The sequence below is a fragment of the Hyla sarda genome, chromosome 11, assembly GCF_029499605.1.
Source record: "Hyla sarda isolate aHylSar1 chromosome 11, aHylSar1.hap1, whole genome shotgun sequence".
Classification (NCBI taxonomy): Eukaryota; Metazoa; Chordata; class Amphibia; order Anura; family Hylidae; genus Hyla; species Hyla sarda.
The window spans coordinates 24,853,910-24,873,711 of NC_079199.1; the positions used below are offsets into that span (position 1 = coordinate 24,853,910).

At 45.2% G+C, this 19,802-nt stretch overlaps 1 protein-coding gene across 4 annotated transcripts in view; it reads left to right on the plus strand.

The window, feature by feature from the left end:
* Nucleotides 1-18,374, plus strand: part of RPAP1 (RNA polymerase II associated protein 1) — an 83,565-nt gene extending 65,191 nt beyond the window's left edge. For all 4 annotated transcript variants that reach the window (XM_056545585.1, XM_056545583.1, XM_056545584.1 and 1 more), the window contains 7 exons: nt 1,140-1,335; nt 3,172-3,321; nt 3,859-4,001; nt 6,126-6,930; nt 9,063-9,239; nt 9,923-9,979; nt 16,496-18,374. In XM_056545585.1, the coding sequence (XP_056401560.1) occupies nt 1,140-1,335; nt 3,172-3,321; nt 3,859-4,001; nt 6,126-6,930; nt 9,063-9,239; nt 9,923-9,979; nt 16,496-16,642 (1,675 nt within the window). In that variant the 3' untranslated portion in view covers nt 16,643-18,374. The remainder of the gene's footprint in view (nt 1-1,139; nt 1,336-3,171; nt 3,322-3,858; nt 4,002-6,125; nt 6,931-9,062; nt 9,240-9,922; nt 9,980-16,495) is intronic.
* Nucleotides 18,375-19,802: the final 1,428 nt, after the last annotated feature.

The following is a 19,802-nucleotide window of genomic DNA, read 5'->3' on the forward strand; positions in this document are numbered from 1 at the left end:
ACAGGGGCGGAGTCGTGACATCACACTCTTCCGCTCGCGTGGTTGGGATCCGAAGCCTCCAGCGTTGCCGGAAGCCGTTGAGGTGGGTGCTGCCGCCGAGATCCCAGGGGTCCCCAGTAGCAAGACCCCCGCGATCTGACATATTATCCCCTATCCTTTGGATAGGCGATAAGATGTCTAGGGGTGGAGTACCCCTTTAAAACCTCCTAGCGGCAGCAGTCTATACTCCTGTGTCCCACAATAAGGACTATAAGTAAGGGTGGATTCACACCACGATTTTGCTATACGGTTTTGGCATACGGTTTCATTAAAAAAAAAAAGTATGCAGCCGCACAGAAAAACATGCCCATAGACTTCCCATTCAAAACCTTATGCACCATATTGTATACGGTTGTCTCTGTTTTTCAAACCATACGGGTTTTTTTTTACTTTTAAATTTTTTTTTTCCGGACAGAAAACCGTGGCCTACCACCTATACGTTTTTTTTCGTAAAAAACTGATGCAACCGGACATCATTTTTCAAACCGTATACGATATATACAGATACAAATTTGTACACTCGTTTTGATACAGTTTAGTCCGGTTTTGAGGAATCTGTATTTTTTTTTTTTTTTTTTTTAATCAAAAACCTGATACAGGAACTGTATTGCAAAAACGTGGTGTGAACCCAGCCTAAGACTATCATGTCCTAGGGAAAATGATAACCCATCTTAGGGTGCTTTCACACCACATTTTGTACTTACGGTTCCCGAATACGGTTGGGAGGAGGGGGGGCAGGTCTTAATCGCGGGGGCCCGCACTCAGCCGTATTCGGGAACCGTATTTAATGTATGTCTATGAGCCGACTGGAGTGAACTGCAGCCTCGCGGTTGACGGCGTTTTTGCCTGCGGTCGAGAAACCGCATACGGCCGAAAGCGAAGCCGACCGGAGGCTGCGGTTCACTCCGGTCGGCTCATAGACATACATTAAATACGGTTCCCGAATACGGCTGAGTACGGGCTCCGCGATTAAGCCCCGCCCCCCTTCCTCCCAACCTTATTCGGGAACCGTATTTAACAAAACGTGGTGTGAACCCAGCCTTAAAGTAAAATTATGTTTAGCATTACATCTTCCCGGTAATTTTTTCCTTTTCTGTTAGGTCTTGCTCTGCTGTGTCCAATCCACTTTCCTGCTCCCCGTTGCCGGAGTCTGTGAACAGTATTGTAACATTAAGCTGCGCAGGAGGAAAGCCGTCACTCAGCCTGCCTGGAAAGAGTTCCCCTTACCCCATCCTGACAGCTGTGCTCAACCTGATCTGCAGCGTCACCAACATCCACAAGGGGCTGGTCAGCAAGGTAAAATGGGCAAAATTGGATACACGTGGGTCTGCATAGGAGCTGTATACACACACGTTGGTTACTTTTCATCAAGGCTTTGCAAAGGCTTTAGTGGCAGCAAAGCTGTATGTACCTTGTCCTGTTCTTAGCGCCAAAGTAGGCCCAATTATATGTAGCCTAGGCAATGCTCTGTGAACGTAATGCTGCTTTTACACAGTCAGTAGCTGCAGGATCAGTAACTGCATGCACTTGTTTTGTTTTTCACACGTACATAATCTCCTTCGTTCCATTTATCTCTATGGGAGGGCCGTTCAGCTATGTTCAGCTCTCCTATGGAGAAATATGGAGAGGGCGTTGGAGAGTCCCTGCGCCATACAGCAAAACATGTAGAGGGGGGCAATTACTTTTGTTTTTAATTGCGTCACTCCTGTAATAATATATACTCACTATAAAAGACCGTGGTTGGCAGCAACCTCGATGGAAGAGCCTGTAGGCCCCACCAGCAGTGGGTGGTAATAGCCTGTAGGCACCGCTCATTCATACCTATCAATAAGGTGGAGGAACCTGTAGGCCCCACCGGACAGTAGGACAATAGGAGGTATATTGCAGATCGTTTTTGGTTTTACAACCTGCTGGTGACACCAACAACGCACAGTGATATACAGTGATCCCTCAAGTTACAATGGCCTCAACATACAATAGTTTCAACATAAAATGGTCTTTTCTGGACCATCGTAACTTGAAACCAGACTCCACATACAATGCTATGGACAGTCCAGATCTGTGAAATGTGTCACAACTGGAGGAACTGACCAACCAGAATGGGCATTCACTGGTAAATCACCTCTATTACTGAAACATATGCACTGACTGGTGTCTGGTAGCGCCCCCTACAGTACAGGGAGGAACTACAAGTTCTGTACTATTCCTTACCTGTGCCAGGTTTAGCTGCTCCTTTGGACACCAGGTAAGGGTGGCTCCATTTGGGACACTGGCTGTACTGTATAGGACCCTGAAGAAGCTCCTGTCCCCTACATAAACCATTGTTTCCCAACCAGGGTGCCTCCAGCTGTTGCAAAACTACAACTCCCAGCATGCCCGGACAGCCAACGGCTGTCCAGGCATGCTGGGAGTTGTAGTTTTGCAACAGCTGGAGGCACCCTGGTTGGAAAACACTGGCCTAGACAGTGATATACAGCTCCCAGCAGATCTTTCTTACTTTTATATGTAAGGATTTGCTTTATCTGTATTAGTTATCTACTTATTTTTCTTTAATCCTGACTTTTTCCTATTTTTGGATGACATTTTGGTGGCTTCAGAACCAATTACCAGGTTTCCATAGAGTTATGGTCTCAACATACAATGGTTTCAACATACAATGGTCAACCTGGAACCAAATAATATTGTAACTTGAGGGACCAGTGTATGTGTATATATATATATATATATATATATATATATATATATATATATATATAGGAGATAGTGACGCTAATTTTAACAGTCATTTATCACCAGGTTTTATTTATGTAATCTCATTAAAGTTTTATCAGTTTTATTAAGTTTAGTCAGTCTTCAATTAGAACCTTAGTGCCCTGGCCTTGTGAATATTGTTATTGTGAATATATAGAATTTTGGTCCCAGACTTACCTGGGTTAATTTGTGTTTAGTGCTCCATACAGGGAGATCGCGGGGGGGGGGGGGGGGGGGGTCTCAGCACTTAAACTCTCTCCGGCGGATAGGGGATAAGTTTTATTCCATGAGACTACTCCTTAAATGATGGATGTTAGCGACGTTGATGTTTCGTGCTATTACTGAATGAAGGCTTACAGGTTATGTTTTACTTTTGTGCAGTTTTCCTTTATCTGGGAATACAAAGGACTTCAAAATTACCTACGCAAGATAAGTGAATGCCCAAGCCCCCCAGTGACTCCATCCTCCAGCTGGCTCCTGCGACACGAGTACCACCTTCAGTACTTCGTATTATCTCTGTTATATAAATTGGTTAGTGTTTTTATATTTTTTTTTGCATTTTATCATGCTTAAAGTGTACTCATTAGAGATGAGCGAATTTACAGTAAATTCGATTCGTCACGAACTTCTCGGCTCGGCAGTTGATAACTTTATCCTGCATAAATTAGTTCAGCTTTCCGGTGCTCCCGTAGGCTGGAAAAGGTGGATACAGTCCTGGGAGACTCTTTCCTAGGACTGTATCCACCTTTTCCAGCCCACCAGAGCACCTGAAAGCTGAACTAATTTATGCAGGATAAGTCATCAACTGCCGAGCCGAGAAGTTCGTGACGAATCGAATTTAATGTAAATTCGCTCATCTCTAGTACTTATGCTGGCAAAATTTGCTCCGAAAAAAACCCAGCCTCAAAATCAGCATATAATTTGCTGCCTGTTCATAGTACTGATATTGATGTTGTTATATATCTTCTTTCTATGCATTATTAATCTTTCCATTTTTTTTTCATTCTCAGTATATATAGGAAGATATTGTAATCACTTTTTTTGTGTCTTCTGTTTCTTTTCAAATAGGCAGCTATGTATCCAGAACATTCCCAGCATGCATCACTTTGTCATTCTGTCTCCATTGTCCTACTGAGTCGACTCCTGCCCGGCAGTGAACATCTGGCTCATAAGATTATTTCTTCCTTTACCTTTAATCCAACTTTTATGCCGTAAGTCTTTGCTGTGTAGTAAACGTATAGAAAAAGACTAGTGTATTGTAGAAATATTTTTTAAAAATTGTCTATGTTCTTAACTAGTTTTTTGTTTATCATTGTATGTAGTCTGTAACATATTTGTTGATATTTTATATAGCTTAATACAATCTAAAGTGTCCATGGTTCTAGATGATAATCAGAGCTCAAGTGTCAAGTAAGTGGGGACTGATTGACTGATAGGGTCTCAGTTCTAGTTCTGAGCCTTGTACATCAATCAGTCAAGGAAGGAAGGTGTGGGGGAGGGAGGAGGCAAGCATGCCGGGGCTAGACACCACCTCCTTGACACTTAAGCTCTGAGCATAACATAGAGCTGACAGCTTTCCTTTTAATTTGGCTTCTTATTTATTTAACATACTAATATCCCCAAAAAGTAAGATCCTGCGCACCAAAAGAGTATAATACCAAAGAAAAAGGCATATATAGATACAAAATCATTAATCTTTATTGAAACAACAATTGTAAGACACAATACATTCAAAATCATGTAAAATACAAAGATACAATCCAGAAAACACCCCAATAGTGACAGAGCAGAGTGGGACTCCTGGAGTATAAGGGGCAGACAAGGACCTAAAACCCAGAATTCAAGATGATGTATAGAAACATACAGTCACTTTGCAAAACCACAATAACAGTGAAGCAGAAAATATAACAAGGGTCACCAGATTACACAAAGCGCTAGCCAAAAGTTCAAGGTCTACACATAAAGCAATAGTACAAATTTAAATCATACCAAGGGGTGAATGGTGTAACATAGGAGCTCCGACCACCCAAAGTTTTGCACTTACTGGCTTTGTCTGGGTTAGTGATCGGTGCGGGGAACACTTTTTTTTTTCTATATGAAGGCCCAATCGGCAGATGCAGAACACATGTATGAAAATAGAAATCATAAGTACATACTAATAGTTGTGGTTATTGCCTCATAATGTCTGAGCACGCGTGGCTCGCAGGTCCCTGTGTGTCTGCTCGTAGCGGCGTATAAGAGCAGATACCACAGGCACAGAAGGAGGCACACTAAAGGGTCGGTCATCAGCGGATCCGCAGTGTTAAATACTCTGCGGATCCGTTACGTGTGATCATACCCTAAACGTTTTAGCAATTTATAGCAGTCTTTAAGGTCACCAAATGCTTTTTGCAGATTGTAAATATCGATAATCAGAATTGACTGATGGCATCAGTGGGGCAGATTTAGTAATACTAGTAAACTAGACTAGATGATCTAGTTTACTAGCATATTTTATCTAATGCCATTTGATGGACTAGACCAGTGTTCCCCAACCATGGTGCCTCCAGCTGTTGCAAAACTTCCAGCATGCCCGGACAGCAAAAGACTGTCCGGGCATGCTGGGAATTTTAGTTTTGCAACATCTGGAGGCACCCTGGTTGGGAAACACTGGACTAGACATTCTATTGATGCACCAAATTTACATTGGCTTACTTAAAGGGGTACTACGGTGGAAAAAAAAATCGGTTTTCAAATCAACAGGTGCCAGAAAGTTAAACAGATTTGTAAATTTCTTCTATTTAAAAATCATAATCCTTCCAGTATTTTTGAGCTGCTGTATGCAACAGAGGAAGTTGTGTAGTTCTTTTCAGTCTGACCACAGTGCTCTCTGCTGACACCTCTGTCCATGTCAGGAACTGTCCAGAGCAGGAGAGGTTTGCTATGGGGATTTTCTCCTGCTCTGGACAGTTACTGACATGGACAGAGGTGTCAGCAGAGAGCACTGTGGTCAGACAGAAAAGAACTGCATAACTTCCTCTGGAACATACAGCAGCTGATGAGTACTGGAAGGATTAAGATTTTAAAAAAGTAATTTACAAATCTGTTTAACTTTCTGACAACAGTTGATTTGAAAAGATTGGTTTTCCAACGGAGTACCCCTTAAACGTCAAAATGGTGCATCTAAATTTAGGTTCATTAAGTCACACGTTAGCCCCACGTCTGTTCCAAGGCGCAAAAAGTGTCTAAAATGTATAAAAACCTGCAATTATTATAATTGCCAATTATAGACCTGACAACTTCCCTTTTTGTCTTGTGGGTGTTTTTGTCTCTCCATCACTTTCCTGTCTTCACAGAGAAGGAAGCTCGGGAGGCCCTCAAGCAGCCGATTTGTCGGATAGGTTGCACATTACATCTGACTCTAAACAAGTGCCCCCTAGTTCCGCTGCCGCCACCTGTGTCACCCCAAGCCGTGGCACTCTCCTAGAAGAAGCCTTTAAAGATCTCCCGTCTATCAGGACTTGCTATTTGACTCACTTCGCACACATGGGACAAGCCCTGAACCATTCCAGGGTTATCTACCAGGAAAGGACTTGCTTTGTCCAGACTGCGTTGCTTCCGGAAGCCAAAGGTCCAGTTTTGCCATCCGACTGGTCGTTCCTTCCATTGATCAACCTCTACAATAAAGTGACCAATGCGGAGACTAGAGGGAATATCGTGAACACTCTTCCTCCTGATCTGGTGAACACCGTAACCAGGAACCTACAGTGGATCTTTCTTTTGGAAAACTGGCGTCCGGGTTCCTTACAAGGTATACCCATCGCAGCAAAGCTGGCCCGCTTGGCTTGTGTGTTCCTCACAGGCAGTGACCTCTTCTTAGAAGGTCCTGTCCATACGTACACGGCCGCTCTGACTGTTTTTTATTGTCAGCCGACGTTCATGGAGTCCCTAAAGCTTGACATACCTCTTCCTGGACTGGCTTCGTTCTATGATTTTTACATGGACCTTTTGGAGCAGTTTGAGGGGGTTTCATTTGGGGACCCCTTATTTGGAACGTTTGTGCTTCTTCCCTTACAAAGACGTTTCAGTGTCCAGCTCAGGCTAGCGTTGTTCGGGGAACATGTTAGCAGCCTGAGATCCCTGTGTGTGCCCCTTAAAGAGGTAACGTGTTAAAGTATACATCAATTCCTTATATAAAGCTATGCTTTCTGTACGAGACATGAGGGGAGATTATGTATGGAACCAAGGCTTTGGGTAGTTTATGTAGGTAAAATGAATCCAATGTGACTTTGTATAATATCCCTTCTGGGTCACTAAGTTACAGTACCTTAAGACCAGTGTTTTCCAACCAGGGTGCCTCCAGCTGTTGCAAAACTACAACTCCCAGCATGCCCGGACAGCCGTTGGCTGTCCGGGCATGCTGGGAGTTGTAGTTTTGCAAAGGCTGGAGGCACCCTGGTTGGAAAACAGTGCCTTATGGTACGTTCAGACGAGCGGATTTTCCGCACGTATGTGGCTGCGGATCCGCCGCTGAAGGACCATTGTATGCGGCCTTTACATGTGCCTGCCCGGAGCGGCAATATGCCGCTACGAGCAGACACACAGAGATGTGGGAGTTGCCGCGCCCATGTGCAGTATACTTTCACATCGCGGCAGCTCTCGGCCTAGCTCATAGAGCAGGGGGAGCGGCCGCCATGTGTGCGAGTACACCGCGCATGTGTGGCGACTCGCACATCGCTTCAGTGTGTCTGCACGTAGCAGCGTATTGCCTCTCTGAGCAGGCACATGTAAAGGCAGCATACAGAGGTCCTTCAGCGGTGGATCTGCAGCGTAAAATCCGCTGTAAATCCGCTCCTCTGAACGTACCCTTAGACCGTAGATCTGTAAACTTATGTAACATTTTTTTTAGAGCTCCATTATAACTACAGACCTGTAAACAATAAGATTTTCTAAGCAGAATTCCACATGGAAAATCCGGTGCAGCAGCCTCCCATTGTTCTCAGAGGGATTTTTCTGCGCCATTCACACTACGGAAAGCGGAACCCTAGACTCTGCCGAAACAATGAACATGTTTATTCTTTCCGCAGAATCCGCTCTAAAAAGGAATTGCCTTCTATTGAAATGGCGCTTTTCCCTAGCGCCAGATTGTTTGCTGATGTCCCCTTCCATAGTGTGAATGTGTTCTAAGGGTTTGCAATTTTTAGACACACCTATTTTTGCACGGTAAGCAGCTTTATAAACAGGGTCGTCGACGCTATCTACCTGTGTATTCAGGGTTTTGCAGGTGACTCTGATGTCAGATTCCCTTTAAACGGAATGTATTACCTATATTTTTCTGATTAGAGGAAGATTTTCTGATTGCAAATTTTTATTTTATTTTTTTGTGTACATTTTATTATGGGGGGGGGGGTTGCCATTCTACCTGAGCTGTTCTTAAAGGGGTACTCCGGTGCTGAGCGTTGGGAACAAATTGTTCCAAATGCTTAGAGCCAGCGTGGGGGCTTGTGACTTCACAGCCCTGCCCCCTCGTGACGTCACACCTGCCTCCTCGTGACGTCACACCCCGCTCCCTCAATGTAAGTCTAGGGGAGTTGGCGTGGCTAGGGGGCGGGGCCGCGAAGTCACGAGCCCCCGACGCCGGCTCCAAGCATTTGGAACAATTTGTTCCAAACACTCAGCACTGGAGTACCCCTTTAACAGCATTTACTGATATGCTTTACTGCAGGACCCATGGACATAGGCGACAATGGACATGCGATGTCCCTTCCAGGTGAATTGCAGACTGAGTGTACTTTGTGACCTTTTTAGAGGTCATTCTATAAGAAGGGAAACTCATCTATGCTGTAAATGGTGGTAGATCCAGTGTTATCTATATACTAGTGTCACCTTTCATTGTGCTCTTGTCTATTGCATTACTGGGAAGGGATATCTACAGTAAAGGAAGTCTCTGCTTAGTTTTAGCCCTAGTGGCCAGAATAGAAACAAGATTTCAGGATTCTTTAAAAAAAATAAAAATAAAAAATAAAAGTAAATAGTAAAAAGCAAAATAAAAAAAAAAATCACAAAAAAAATTATCTTTAAAAATATTGTTAAAACAGTTATAAATAATTGGTCATTTTTTGATGACACATTCAGTCAAAGTAGCTTTTAAAAAGAAAATACTCAAATAGTAAAAATCAATATATCCTCTGAACCAGGATCTTTACTATTGTGTTCTAGCACAGGAGGCCTGATCGTTCCACTTGAATACATTTTTCTTTTATTGATCCTTTCCCATGTATTTTCTCTTCAAGTTTCCCATCCCACTGAGTTTCTACACGTCCCCTCCTGAAGACAACGTGCATCTCTTGCGTCTCTATTTCCGGACCTTAGTGACAGGGGCCCTACGTCAGACCTGGTGTCCCGTGCTCTATGTCGTGGCAGTGTCTCACCTGAACAGCTTCATTTTTTCACAAGAACACGTTGCTGAGGTACCGTAGTTTTATGCTTTCAAATCGGACACAGCCGTTTTACGCTGAGCAAATTGATCAGAAGATTTTCCAAATTTTATCCACATGCTGGAGACTTATCTGCATGAAAAATAACCAGTTTTTCACAATTTAAGATCTGCAACAAATCAGTTTCTCCTGCAGATTTGTATCCATTGATTTCTTTTGTGTCAGATATATATAGGGGTGAAATTCATTGTTTACATATGGCAAATACGTTGCAGATCTGCTTTAGATTTTTTGACGTTTTTAACTTGAAGTTAATTTGGAAAATCCACAACAAATGACCAGCGTTTCTGCCCTGTGAACATACCCTAAATCAGCAGCAAAATTCTCATGTAACTCGTTTGTGGTTTTGCTGCAGATTTCTTGTGAACTTAGCCTAATTCTCTTCAGGCATTTCCTGCAGGGAAAATTCAAGGATTTCAAAGTACATCTCAGCACCACATTTGCAATTATTATAAGATTTTGTAGACAAGAAGAGGTGGTCCAGCGCAGGTAGGTCAGGAACGAAATGCTTTATTGCGGAATCAAAACAGGTACATGGGTAGACATGGACAAAGGTGATGTGTTTCGCCCCTGCAAGCCGGCCTTATTATAAGATTTTGTTACGAATGTGTTGGCGAGCCATCGGTTTCCTGAGCTTGTGTTTTTTTTTTTTACAGGAGGTGGATGCAGAAAGAAAAAGCATGCTCAGGAAGACGCACCTCATGGTGGACGTGGTATGTTCTGTAAACTGTAGTCTGGCATCCCATAGACTGGTGTTTCCCAACCAGGGTGCCTCCAGCTGTTGCAAAACTATAACTCCCAGTATGCCCAGACAGCCTTTGGCTGTCTGGGCATGCTGGGAGTTGTAGTTTTGCAACAGCTGGAGGCACCCTGGTTGGGAAGCACTGTCCTAGACCAACAGTTGCCATTGTCACAGAATTTGAATCACACAAGAGATTGATATTTACTGAAATGTCATGACAGATATGTCAAAAGTGTTCAAACCCCCATTCATCTCTTCATATAGCTGGAAGAAGCACATCTTTCCGGCCCACCGCACTATACATCATACTGCAGGAATGAGGGCTCCATTGAGGGAGCCTGTGTTCTGCAGTCAGTCGGATTGAGTACAGAGCTAGAAAACACACAGCCGCGCACTTTTTCCGGCTATAGCAGAGACCCCACCTTTGACGTGTCTGTGTGACATGTCTTAAGTTTTTTTTTTTGTAAATCACGGTAATGCTTTAAAGGGGTGTTCCGCCCCTAGACATCTTATCCCCTATCGCCGCTGGGGACCCCCCGGGATCTCGGCTGCAGCACCCACCTGTTGCGGCTTCCGAAAATGCTGGAGGCTTCGGCTCCTGACCACGTCACAACTCCGCCCCCATGTGATGTCACGCCCTGCCCCTCAATGCAAGTCTATGGGAGGGGGCGTCACCGTGGTCATGAGGCGTTAGGATGAGAGCCTCCAGCGCTGCCGGAAGCCGCAACAGGTGGGTGCTGCAGCCGAGATCCCGAGGGTCCCAAGCGGCGGGATCCCCGCGATCTGACATCTTATCCCCTATCCTTTCGATAGGGGATAAGATGTCTAGAGGCGGAGTACCCCTTTAAGGGGTTACTAATGTGTAGAACTTTTTTGAAGCACCATCCCCAGGCTGCCGGCATATAAAACAACTTAAGAGGTATGTTGGCACTTCCGTGGAATACGCGGTGGTGCACGAGGTAGCGTACTAGTACTAGTAATAAAGATTGTACCCAGCACTCACCAATAATCCAAAGTGAAGATTTATTAAGCCATATCGTGGTACTAGAGGAACGCCTTTCGGCGTAGGAGCCTTCCTCAGCTGTCTGCCTAGAGGCAAACAGCTGAGGAAGGCTTCTACGCCGAAACGTGTCCCTCTAGTACCACGCTATGGCTTAATAAATCTTCACTTTGCTTCACTGGTGAGTGCTGGGTACCATCTTTATTACTAGGCATATAAAACAACATCCTGGACCTATCTGCTGCCTCTCCCTCGGTGCCCCGGTATTGCGGCCCCAATCATCTGGTGCCGTCTTCTTCCAGGTTGCTGGTCGTCGACATGTCACACTGCTGATCAGCTATTAGCTGGCCTCATTGATGATCCGTCTAAGCCAGGTATAGGCTGATCGGCAGTGTGACGTATTGAGCTCCGTAACTGGTCTTCTTCCTGGCGCCGGAGCCTAATATGCCACACTGCTGCTCAGCCTATCGCTGGGCCAGGCGGGACGTCTCTGGGGCCAACAATAAGCTGATCAGCAGGTTGACATGTCGACCACCAGCAACCTGGAAGAAGTTGGCACCAGAGGAACAGCTGGGGCACTGCAGGAGCAACGGCATGTAAGTCAAGGTTGTTGTTTTATATGCCAGCAGCCCAGGGATGATGGTTCAGAAACGTTCTACGCTGGAGTACCCCTTTAATGCAAGACAAGGGAGTATTCAGATTTTCCTAATGTTTTTCAGGTTATGATCTAGAGCATCACTAGTTTTACAACAATAGTTAGAAATTTCTGTAAATGCCTTTTCGGATTATGGTTGTGTTCCTGTGGCATATTTTTTCCATTGAAAAGTGCCCTGTGGAATTAGCACGGCCGCCATCAGAAGCCATGCCCACCACGCTATACCTAGATGATAATGGGACTGTCAGCGATTCCTGATGATCGGACAGTGAAACGCGTTGAATCGCAACCCTAAGCCACCATCCAATTGAGAATATATGAAAGGAGGAACGCCGAGGACAACAGGTTTTTGTTACCTCTACACGTGTGCCCTCTGAACAGTAATCTGTATTGTAGTGACAGCGAGCCCTATGCTGTCTTATACACCCATAGCTGCTATGCACGGGCACTTTATTGCACACCAGTATGCTGAATAATTACATTACACTCCTGTATTACTACATAGGACGCACAAGTATTGTGAGGACATTATATGGACTATGAGCATGCACCTTTAAAGGGGTACTCCGCCCATAGACATCTTATCCCTTATCCAAAGGATTGGGATAAGATGTCAGATCGCCGTGGTCCCGCTGCTGGGGACCCCCGGGATCTACCATGCGGCACCCACCTTTAGCGGCTTCCGGAACCGCTGGAGGTCCTCAGGCTGAGTCCATCTCGACCACGGGGACGGAAGATCAGGACGTCACAACTCCTCCCATGTGTGACGTCACACTCCACCCCTCAATGCAAGTCTATGGGAGGGGGCGTGACAGCTGTCACGCCCCCTCCCATAGACTTACATTGAGGGGCGGGGTGGACTGCTACCAATGTGAGTGAAATGAGTGATTTCCCTGCACCTTAAAACTAGGCTTCTAAAGCAATTGCTAGACTGGGACAGTGCAATTCTGCTATACACAGCACTTTACTGATATCAAAGTGAGTGGTACATGTGTTATGCCAATTCTACATATAAAACTAAAAAGGCTAAGATACTGGATGGCGCCCGTTTAGTTCAATACAATTTTTTTTTTTTTTTGTGCGCAATCTATTTTAATTGTACCAATAAAATGTAGCATTTTAATCCTTCCAATCTTCAGTGCAATAATTTATGCCCTGTGGATTACACAGCAGAATTCGGAGGGATGCCCCTGGATATCCTGCAGCATATTTCACTCTGTATTACCGCAGATTTTGCTGTAGTCCTAGAAGCAGATTAGCTTTATTGAATGTGGATGGTCTGTGATCAGGCTACCGGATATCATGTGCAAAACTTGTCAATAAGTGACATTTCATTTATTATCAGTGGTGGAAAGATGTGAGCAATGTAAACTACCACACATTCCTATTGAAAACAATGGGATACGTATTATATGTAATTTTCACATTAATTTTCATAAATGTTCCTTTATTTAAATACATTGATACATTATTAAAGGGGTACTTTGTCCCTAGACGAATTTCCATAGGATAGGGGAAATTATGTCTGATCGCGGGACCCCCGCAATCATGGCTGCGGCACCCCAGACATCCGGTGCACAGAGCGAACTTAGCTCTGTGCGGGATGAGTGGCGATGCGGGGGTGAGGCTCGTGACGTCACGGTCATGCCCCCTCAATGCAAGCCTATGGGAGGGGGCGTGACTGCCGTCACGCCCCCTCCCATAGACTTGCGTTGAGGGGGCATGGCCGTGACATCACGATTGGGGCGTGGGCATGATGTCATGAGCCTCCGACACTAGAGGCAAACAGCTGAGGAAGGCTTCTACGCCGAAACGTGTCCCTCTAGTACCACGCTATGGCTTAATAAATCTTCACTTTGCTTCACTGGTGAGTGCTGGGTACCATCTTTATTACTAGGCATATAAAACAACATCCTGGACCTATCTGCTGCCTCTCCCTCGGTGCCCCGGTATTGCGGCCCCAATCATCTGGTGCCGTCTTCTTCCAGGTTGCTGGTCGTCGACATGTCACACTGCTGATCAGCTATTAGCTGGCCTCATTGATGATCCGTCTAAGCCAGGTATAGGCTGATCGGCAGTGTGACGTATTGAGCTCCGTAACTGGTCTTCTTCCTGGCGCCGGAGCCTAATATGCCACACTGCTGCTCAGCCTATCGCTGGGCCAGGCGGGACGTCTCTGGGGCCAACAATAAGCTGATCAGCAGGTTGACATGTCGACCACCAGCAACCTGGAAGAAGTTGGCACCAGAGGAACAGCTGGGGCACTGCAGGAGCAACGGCATGTAAGTCAAGGTTGTTGTTTTATATGCCAGCAGCCCAGGGATGATGGTTCAGAAACGTTCTACGCTGGAGTACCCCTTTAATGCAAGACAAGGGAGTATTCAGATTTTCCTAATGTTTTTCAGGTTATGATCTAGAGCATCACTAGTTTTACAACAATAGTTAGAAATTTCTGTAAATGCCTTTTCGGATTATGGTTGTGTTCCTGTGGCATATTTTTTCCATTGAAAAGTGCCCTGTGGAATTAGCACGGCCGCCATCAGAAGCCATGCCCACCACGCTATACCTAGATGATAATGGGACTGTCAGCGATTCCTGATGATCGGACAGTGAAACGCGTTGAATCGCAACCCTAAGCCACCATCCAATTGAGAATATATGAAAGGAGGAACGCCGAGGACAACAGGTTTTTGTTACCTCTACACGTGTGCCCTCTGAACAGTAATCTGTATTGTAGTGACAGCGAGCCCTATGCTGTCTTATACACCTATAGCTGCTATGCACGGGCACTTTATTGCACACCAGTATGCTGAATAATTACATTACACTCCTGTATTACTACATAGGACGCACAAGTATTGTGAGGACATTATATGGACTATGAGCATGCACCTTTAAAGGGGTACTCCGCCCATAGACATCTTATCCCTTATCCAAAGGATTGGGATAAGATGTCAGATCGCCGTGGTCCCGCTGCTGGGGACCCCCGGGATCTACCATGCGGCACCCACCTTTAGCGGCTTCCGGAACCGCTGGAGGTCCTCAGGCTGAGTCCATCTCGACCACGGGGACGGAAGATCAGGACGTCACGACTCCTCCCATGTGTGACGTCACACTCCACCCCTCAATGCAAGTCTATGGGAGGGGGCGTGGCAGCTGTCACGCCCCCTCCCATAGACTTACATTGAGGGGCGGGGTGGACTGCTACCAATGTGAGTGAAATGAGTGATTTTCCTGCACCTTAAAACTAGGCTTCTAAAGCAATTGCTAGACTGGGACAGTGCAATTCTGCTATACACAGCACTTTACTGATATCAAAGTGAGTGGTACATGTGTTATGCCAATTCTACATATAAAACTAAAAAGGCTAAGATACTGGATGGCGCCCATTTAGTTCAATACAATTTTTTTTTTTTTTTTTGTGCGCAATCTATTTTAATTGTACCAATAAAATGTAGCATTTTAATCCTTCCAATCTTCAGTGCAATAATTTATGCCCTGTGGATTACACAGCAGAATTCGGAGGGATGCCCCTGGATATCCTGCAGCATATTTCACTCTGTATTACCGCAGATTTTGCTGTAGTCCTAGAAGCAGATTAGCTTTATTGAATGTGGATGGTCTGTGATCAGGCTACCGGATATCATGTGCAAAACTTGTCAATAAGTGACATTTCATTTATTATCTGTGGTGGAAAGATGTGAGCAATGTAAACTACCACACATTCCTATTGAAAACAATGGGATACGTATTATATGTAATTTTCACATTAATTTTCATAAATGTTCCTTTATTTAAATACATTGATACATTATTAAAGGGGTACTTTGTCCCTAGACGAATTTCCATAGGATAGGGGAAATTATGTCTGATCGCGGGACCCCCGCAATCATGGCTGCGGCACCCCAGACATCCGGTGCACAGAGCGAACTTAGCTCTGTGCGGGATGAGTGGCGATGCGGGGGTGAGGCTCGTGACGTCACGGTCATGCCCCCTCAATGCAAGCCTATGGGAGGGGGCGTGACTGCCGTCACGCCCCCTCCCATAGACTTGCGTTGAGGGGGCATGGCCGTGACATCACGATTGGGGCGTGGGCATGATGTCATGAGCCTCCGACACTGCACCCGACACTCTAAACAAACGCCACGTGCAGCAGAGAGCAGGGGACCCCGCGATCAGACATCTTATCTCCTCTCCTCTGGAAAGGGGATAAGATGTCTAGGGGCGGAGTACCCCTTTAAATGAGTACTCCGGTGGAAAACTTTTTTTTACTTCTTAAATTACTTTTTACTTTTAAATTACTTCTATTAATAAATCTTAATCCTTCCAGTACTTATGAGCTGCTGAATAATACAGAGGAAATTCTTTTCTTTTTGGAACACAGAGCTCTCTGCTGACATCACGAGCACAGTGCTCTCTGCTGACATCTCTGTCCATTTTAGGAACTGAACAGAGCAGCATATGTTTGCTATGGGGATTTTCTCCTACTCTGGACAGTTCTTAAAATGGACAGAGATGTCAGCAGAGAGCACTGTGGTCATGATGTCAGCAGAGAGCTCTGTGTTCCAAAAAGAAAAGAATTTCCTCTGTAGTATTCAGTAGCTAATAGGTACTGGAAGGATTAAGATTTTTTAATGGAAGTAATTTACAAATCTGTTTAACTTTCTGGCACCGGTTGATTTAAAAAAAAAAAAATTCCACCGGAGTACCCCTTTGCGTTAAGTGCAGTTTGTCTATTGAGTCCCTAAAACTGGAAATTGGAAGGACATAGTTGTTAGAATGGATAGACTTGGTTTGTTTTAGTATTTACTAATCTGCCCTATTATTTCCAGGGTCTGAAGAAGCACCTCCTGTACTACAAACATCTATCCAGCACCAGTCCGGTGGGCTTTGAGTTATATGACGCTCTTCCCCCCCTTAGGGAAAAGTATTTGAAAACGGTAACAGAGCGGCAACCACAGGCGAAAGATGCAACATAGGGCTAAGGAGCCAAATCATGAACACTAGATAGGCGTCATAAATCCCATAAGAAGATAAGGTATATATTAGTCTTATATGTTTAATATCCACAACCACCCATTCTGAACACCAAAGGGAATGCAGGGCAGACTGTAGAGCCGTTCATTGCTTCCTGAAATTACCCGCAAATATGTTTTGTGCCCATGTACTGTCGGGACGGCATCAACACAACACTTGACCGGTGGGTGCCGTCACTGCTTTTCACTGGAATTAAAGGGGTACTCCGGCGCTAAGACATCTTATCCCCTATCCAAAGGATAGGGGATAAGATGCCTGATCGCGGGGGTCCTGCCGCTGGGGACCCCCATGATCTTCCACACCGCACCCCGTTAGAATCAGTCCCCGGGGTGTGCCCACTCCGGGTCTGATTACTGGCGATCACGGGGGCGAAGCATAGTGACGTCACAGCTCTGCCCCTGTGTGACATCACGGCTCTGCCCCTGTGTGACGTCACGCTCTGCCCCCTCAATGCAAGCCTATGGGAGGGGGCGTGACAGCTCCTGGAATATATGGTAAATGCATCTTTAGACCAGTTTCCCAACCAGGGTGCCTCCAGCTGTTGCAAAACTACAACTTCCAGCCTTCGGCTGTCCCGGCATGCTGGGAGTTGTAGTTTTGCAACAGCTGGAGGCACCCTGGTTGGAAAACACTGCTTTAGACTCCATTACCCAACTGAGGCCAAAAGAGAATAATTTTGGCTTCTGTTCAGGTGGTATACAGAAGGGCTTTGCCATATGGAGTAGTGCACATGGCTGCCCTATTCCATTTTAAAGATGAACCCATCGAAATGTACAATAAAAATAAACTAGAAGTCAGCATTGGATCGGTCTGACAGTGGTCGTCCAGACAGCCAATACAATACAAGAAAAAGGACTAAACAGGAAACTCTGGTGTCATGTGCAAAAAGAGTTTTTAAAATGTATTGGTTCCCAAAAAAAAAAAAAAGACATGCATCGTTTCGGCTTCATGTTCCTTTGTTTTCTTTTATTTCTACATGGGTGCCTATGTATGATGAATTACATTAAGTGGCATCTATCATAGGTACGTGTATATGTCAGAGCAACAGTGAAAAACAGGGAAAAAATTATTTGATCCCTTGCTGATTTTGTTAATTGGTCGGTTTATTTGAACAAAGAGAGACAGAATAACAAAAACAATAAAAAATCTAGAAGAAGCCATTTCATTTAAAGGGGTACTCCACTGGCCAGCATTCTGAACATTTAGTTTCAAACGCTGTTTTTTGCGCTGCGGGGGTCGGCCACGCCCCCTTGTGCCATCAGGCCATGCCCGCTCAATGCGAGTATGGGAGGGGGCGTGGCCAACTCCCACAGCGTGAACACAGCAGTTGAAACTTAATGTTCTGAACGCTGGCCAGTGGAGTACCCCTTTAAACCTATGATGAGAACTCCTGCTCCTTGTCTCTTTTTTGTTTTTTACCCTCTGAGCTCCAGTTTGCGAAAGATTTTTCAGATATTAGCTGAGGTTTAGAATTATTTAGCCCTGATCCCTGCATTCATTTTTCTTCCCTTCATAATTCTTTGTTGTGATTTTGCAGAGTTCCTGGCAAAGGGGATTATTTGTGCTGAATAAACATTTATATTTTTCAGTCCTTTGTTCTTCTTTATATTTGTGTTACTTGGAATGATGTCTAGAAAATTATGTTTTGAACATTTTAAATTTTTTTAAATTAAAGTAAACGTAACAAATACAGTTCAAGGCGCTGTGCAATGTTTCACAAAGATAGGACTTTCTCGCTGAGTTCATTGGAGGGCACAGGAGACTGTGGGTATAGGCTGGTGCCACTAACAGGCAACACTAAACAAGAAAGTGGTCGCTCCTCCGGCCCAGGCTATACTGGAAGTAGGAGTAATGGGTGAAGCCAGTACTGACAGTAAACCTAGAACAACAATCTCAACAGACCAGAGTCGATAAGAAAAGCTTATTCGGAAGTGCTGGTAGGCAACCAAAAATCTGAAAAAGAACTTCAAAAGTACCTCAATGAGCCCTGCGAGAAAAAGGATTTTATAGGTGAGTAACATAAAAATCCTGTTTGTCTGTTTGTATCATATTGAGATACAGGAGACCGCGGGGCACCCAAAAGCAGTCCCCGGGGGAGAGAACTAGAACATAGCTGAACTGGTTGTCTTTCCTACACAACACACAGGAGCAAAACAACTGGAACCCCCCCAAAAATACCTCAGATGTCGGGGGTTTGGAATATGAGAAGGAACGATCCAAGGCAACAGAAGGGAGGGCGCTCCCACAGGTTGGGGGGTTGTCAGCTGTGAGTCGGGCAGGAAAAAGGTGTCCTGAGAAAAGTGTGATCTGTAGAGCAACAGAGTCCTGGATGCTGTCCGAGAGAGAAGACAGACTGATGGAAATAAGAATAATAAGGTGTGGTCAAGGACCAGGGTGAAGACAGAGAGGCAAAGAGTGAGGATAAGGGGAAGAGGGTGATCAACTCTATAACCACAAGGGAGTCTGTCAGGAATGGAATACCAAGGCCAGACTCAGAAGCAATCTGATCTGATAGAAGCCGAAACTCCTAGTCATACAGGAAGAAAACATCTAGGACCCACAAAGACAGACAAGACCCCTGGCCATTATGGCGGTAGAGACAGCTATTGGTGAGAAACAAACAAATACGAGTTGTGGTTCTAAAGGCAGCTGAAAGGATTGCACAGACCTAGACAAGGCTGCTTGGGAATTCTGGAACCGGCGGATCTGTAAGTGCTGTGCGATACTAGGAGGATGGGGGACTCTGCTGTACGACTGATGGCAACGAAATGTCAGTAGAGTAGGCAAGAAGACCCCTAGGCTAGATGAGCAAGGTGAAGGGAAAAGCCCCAGGTAAAAATGCGGAGGTGAGTCTCCATATGATGTGTGGTGTACCACCAGGACGCTGGATAAAAAGCTGCAGGCCAATATCGCCTAAAAAATATGTAACAGATATACAGCTACGTCAACAACCTTCTTTAAAGGGGTACTCCACTGGCCAGCGTTCGGAACAAACGCGGTTTTCGTGCTGCGGGGGCCGACCACTCCCCTTGTGATGTCACGGCCATGCCCCCTCAATGCAAGTCTATGGGAGGGGGCATGACTCCCCCTCCCATAGACTTG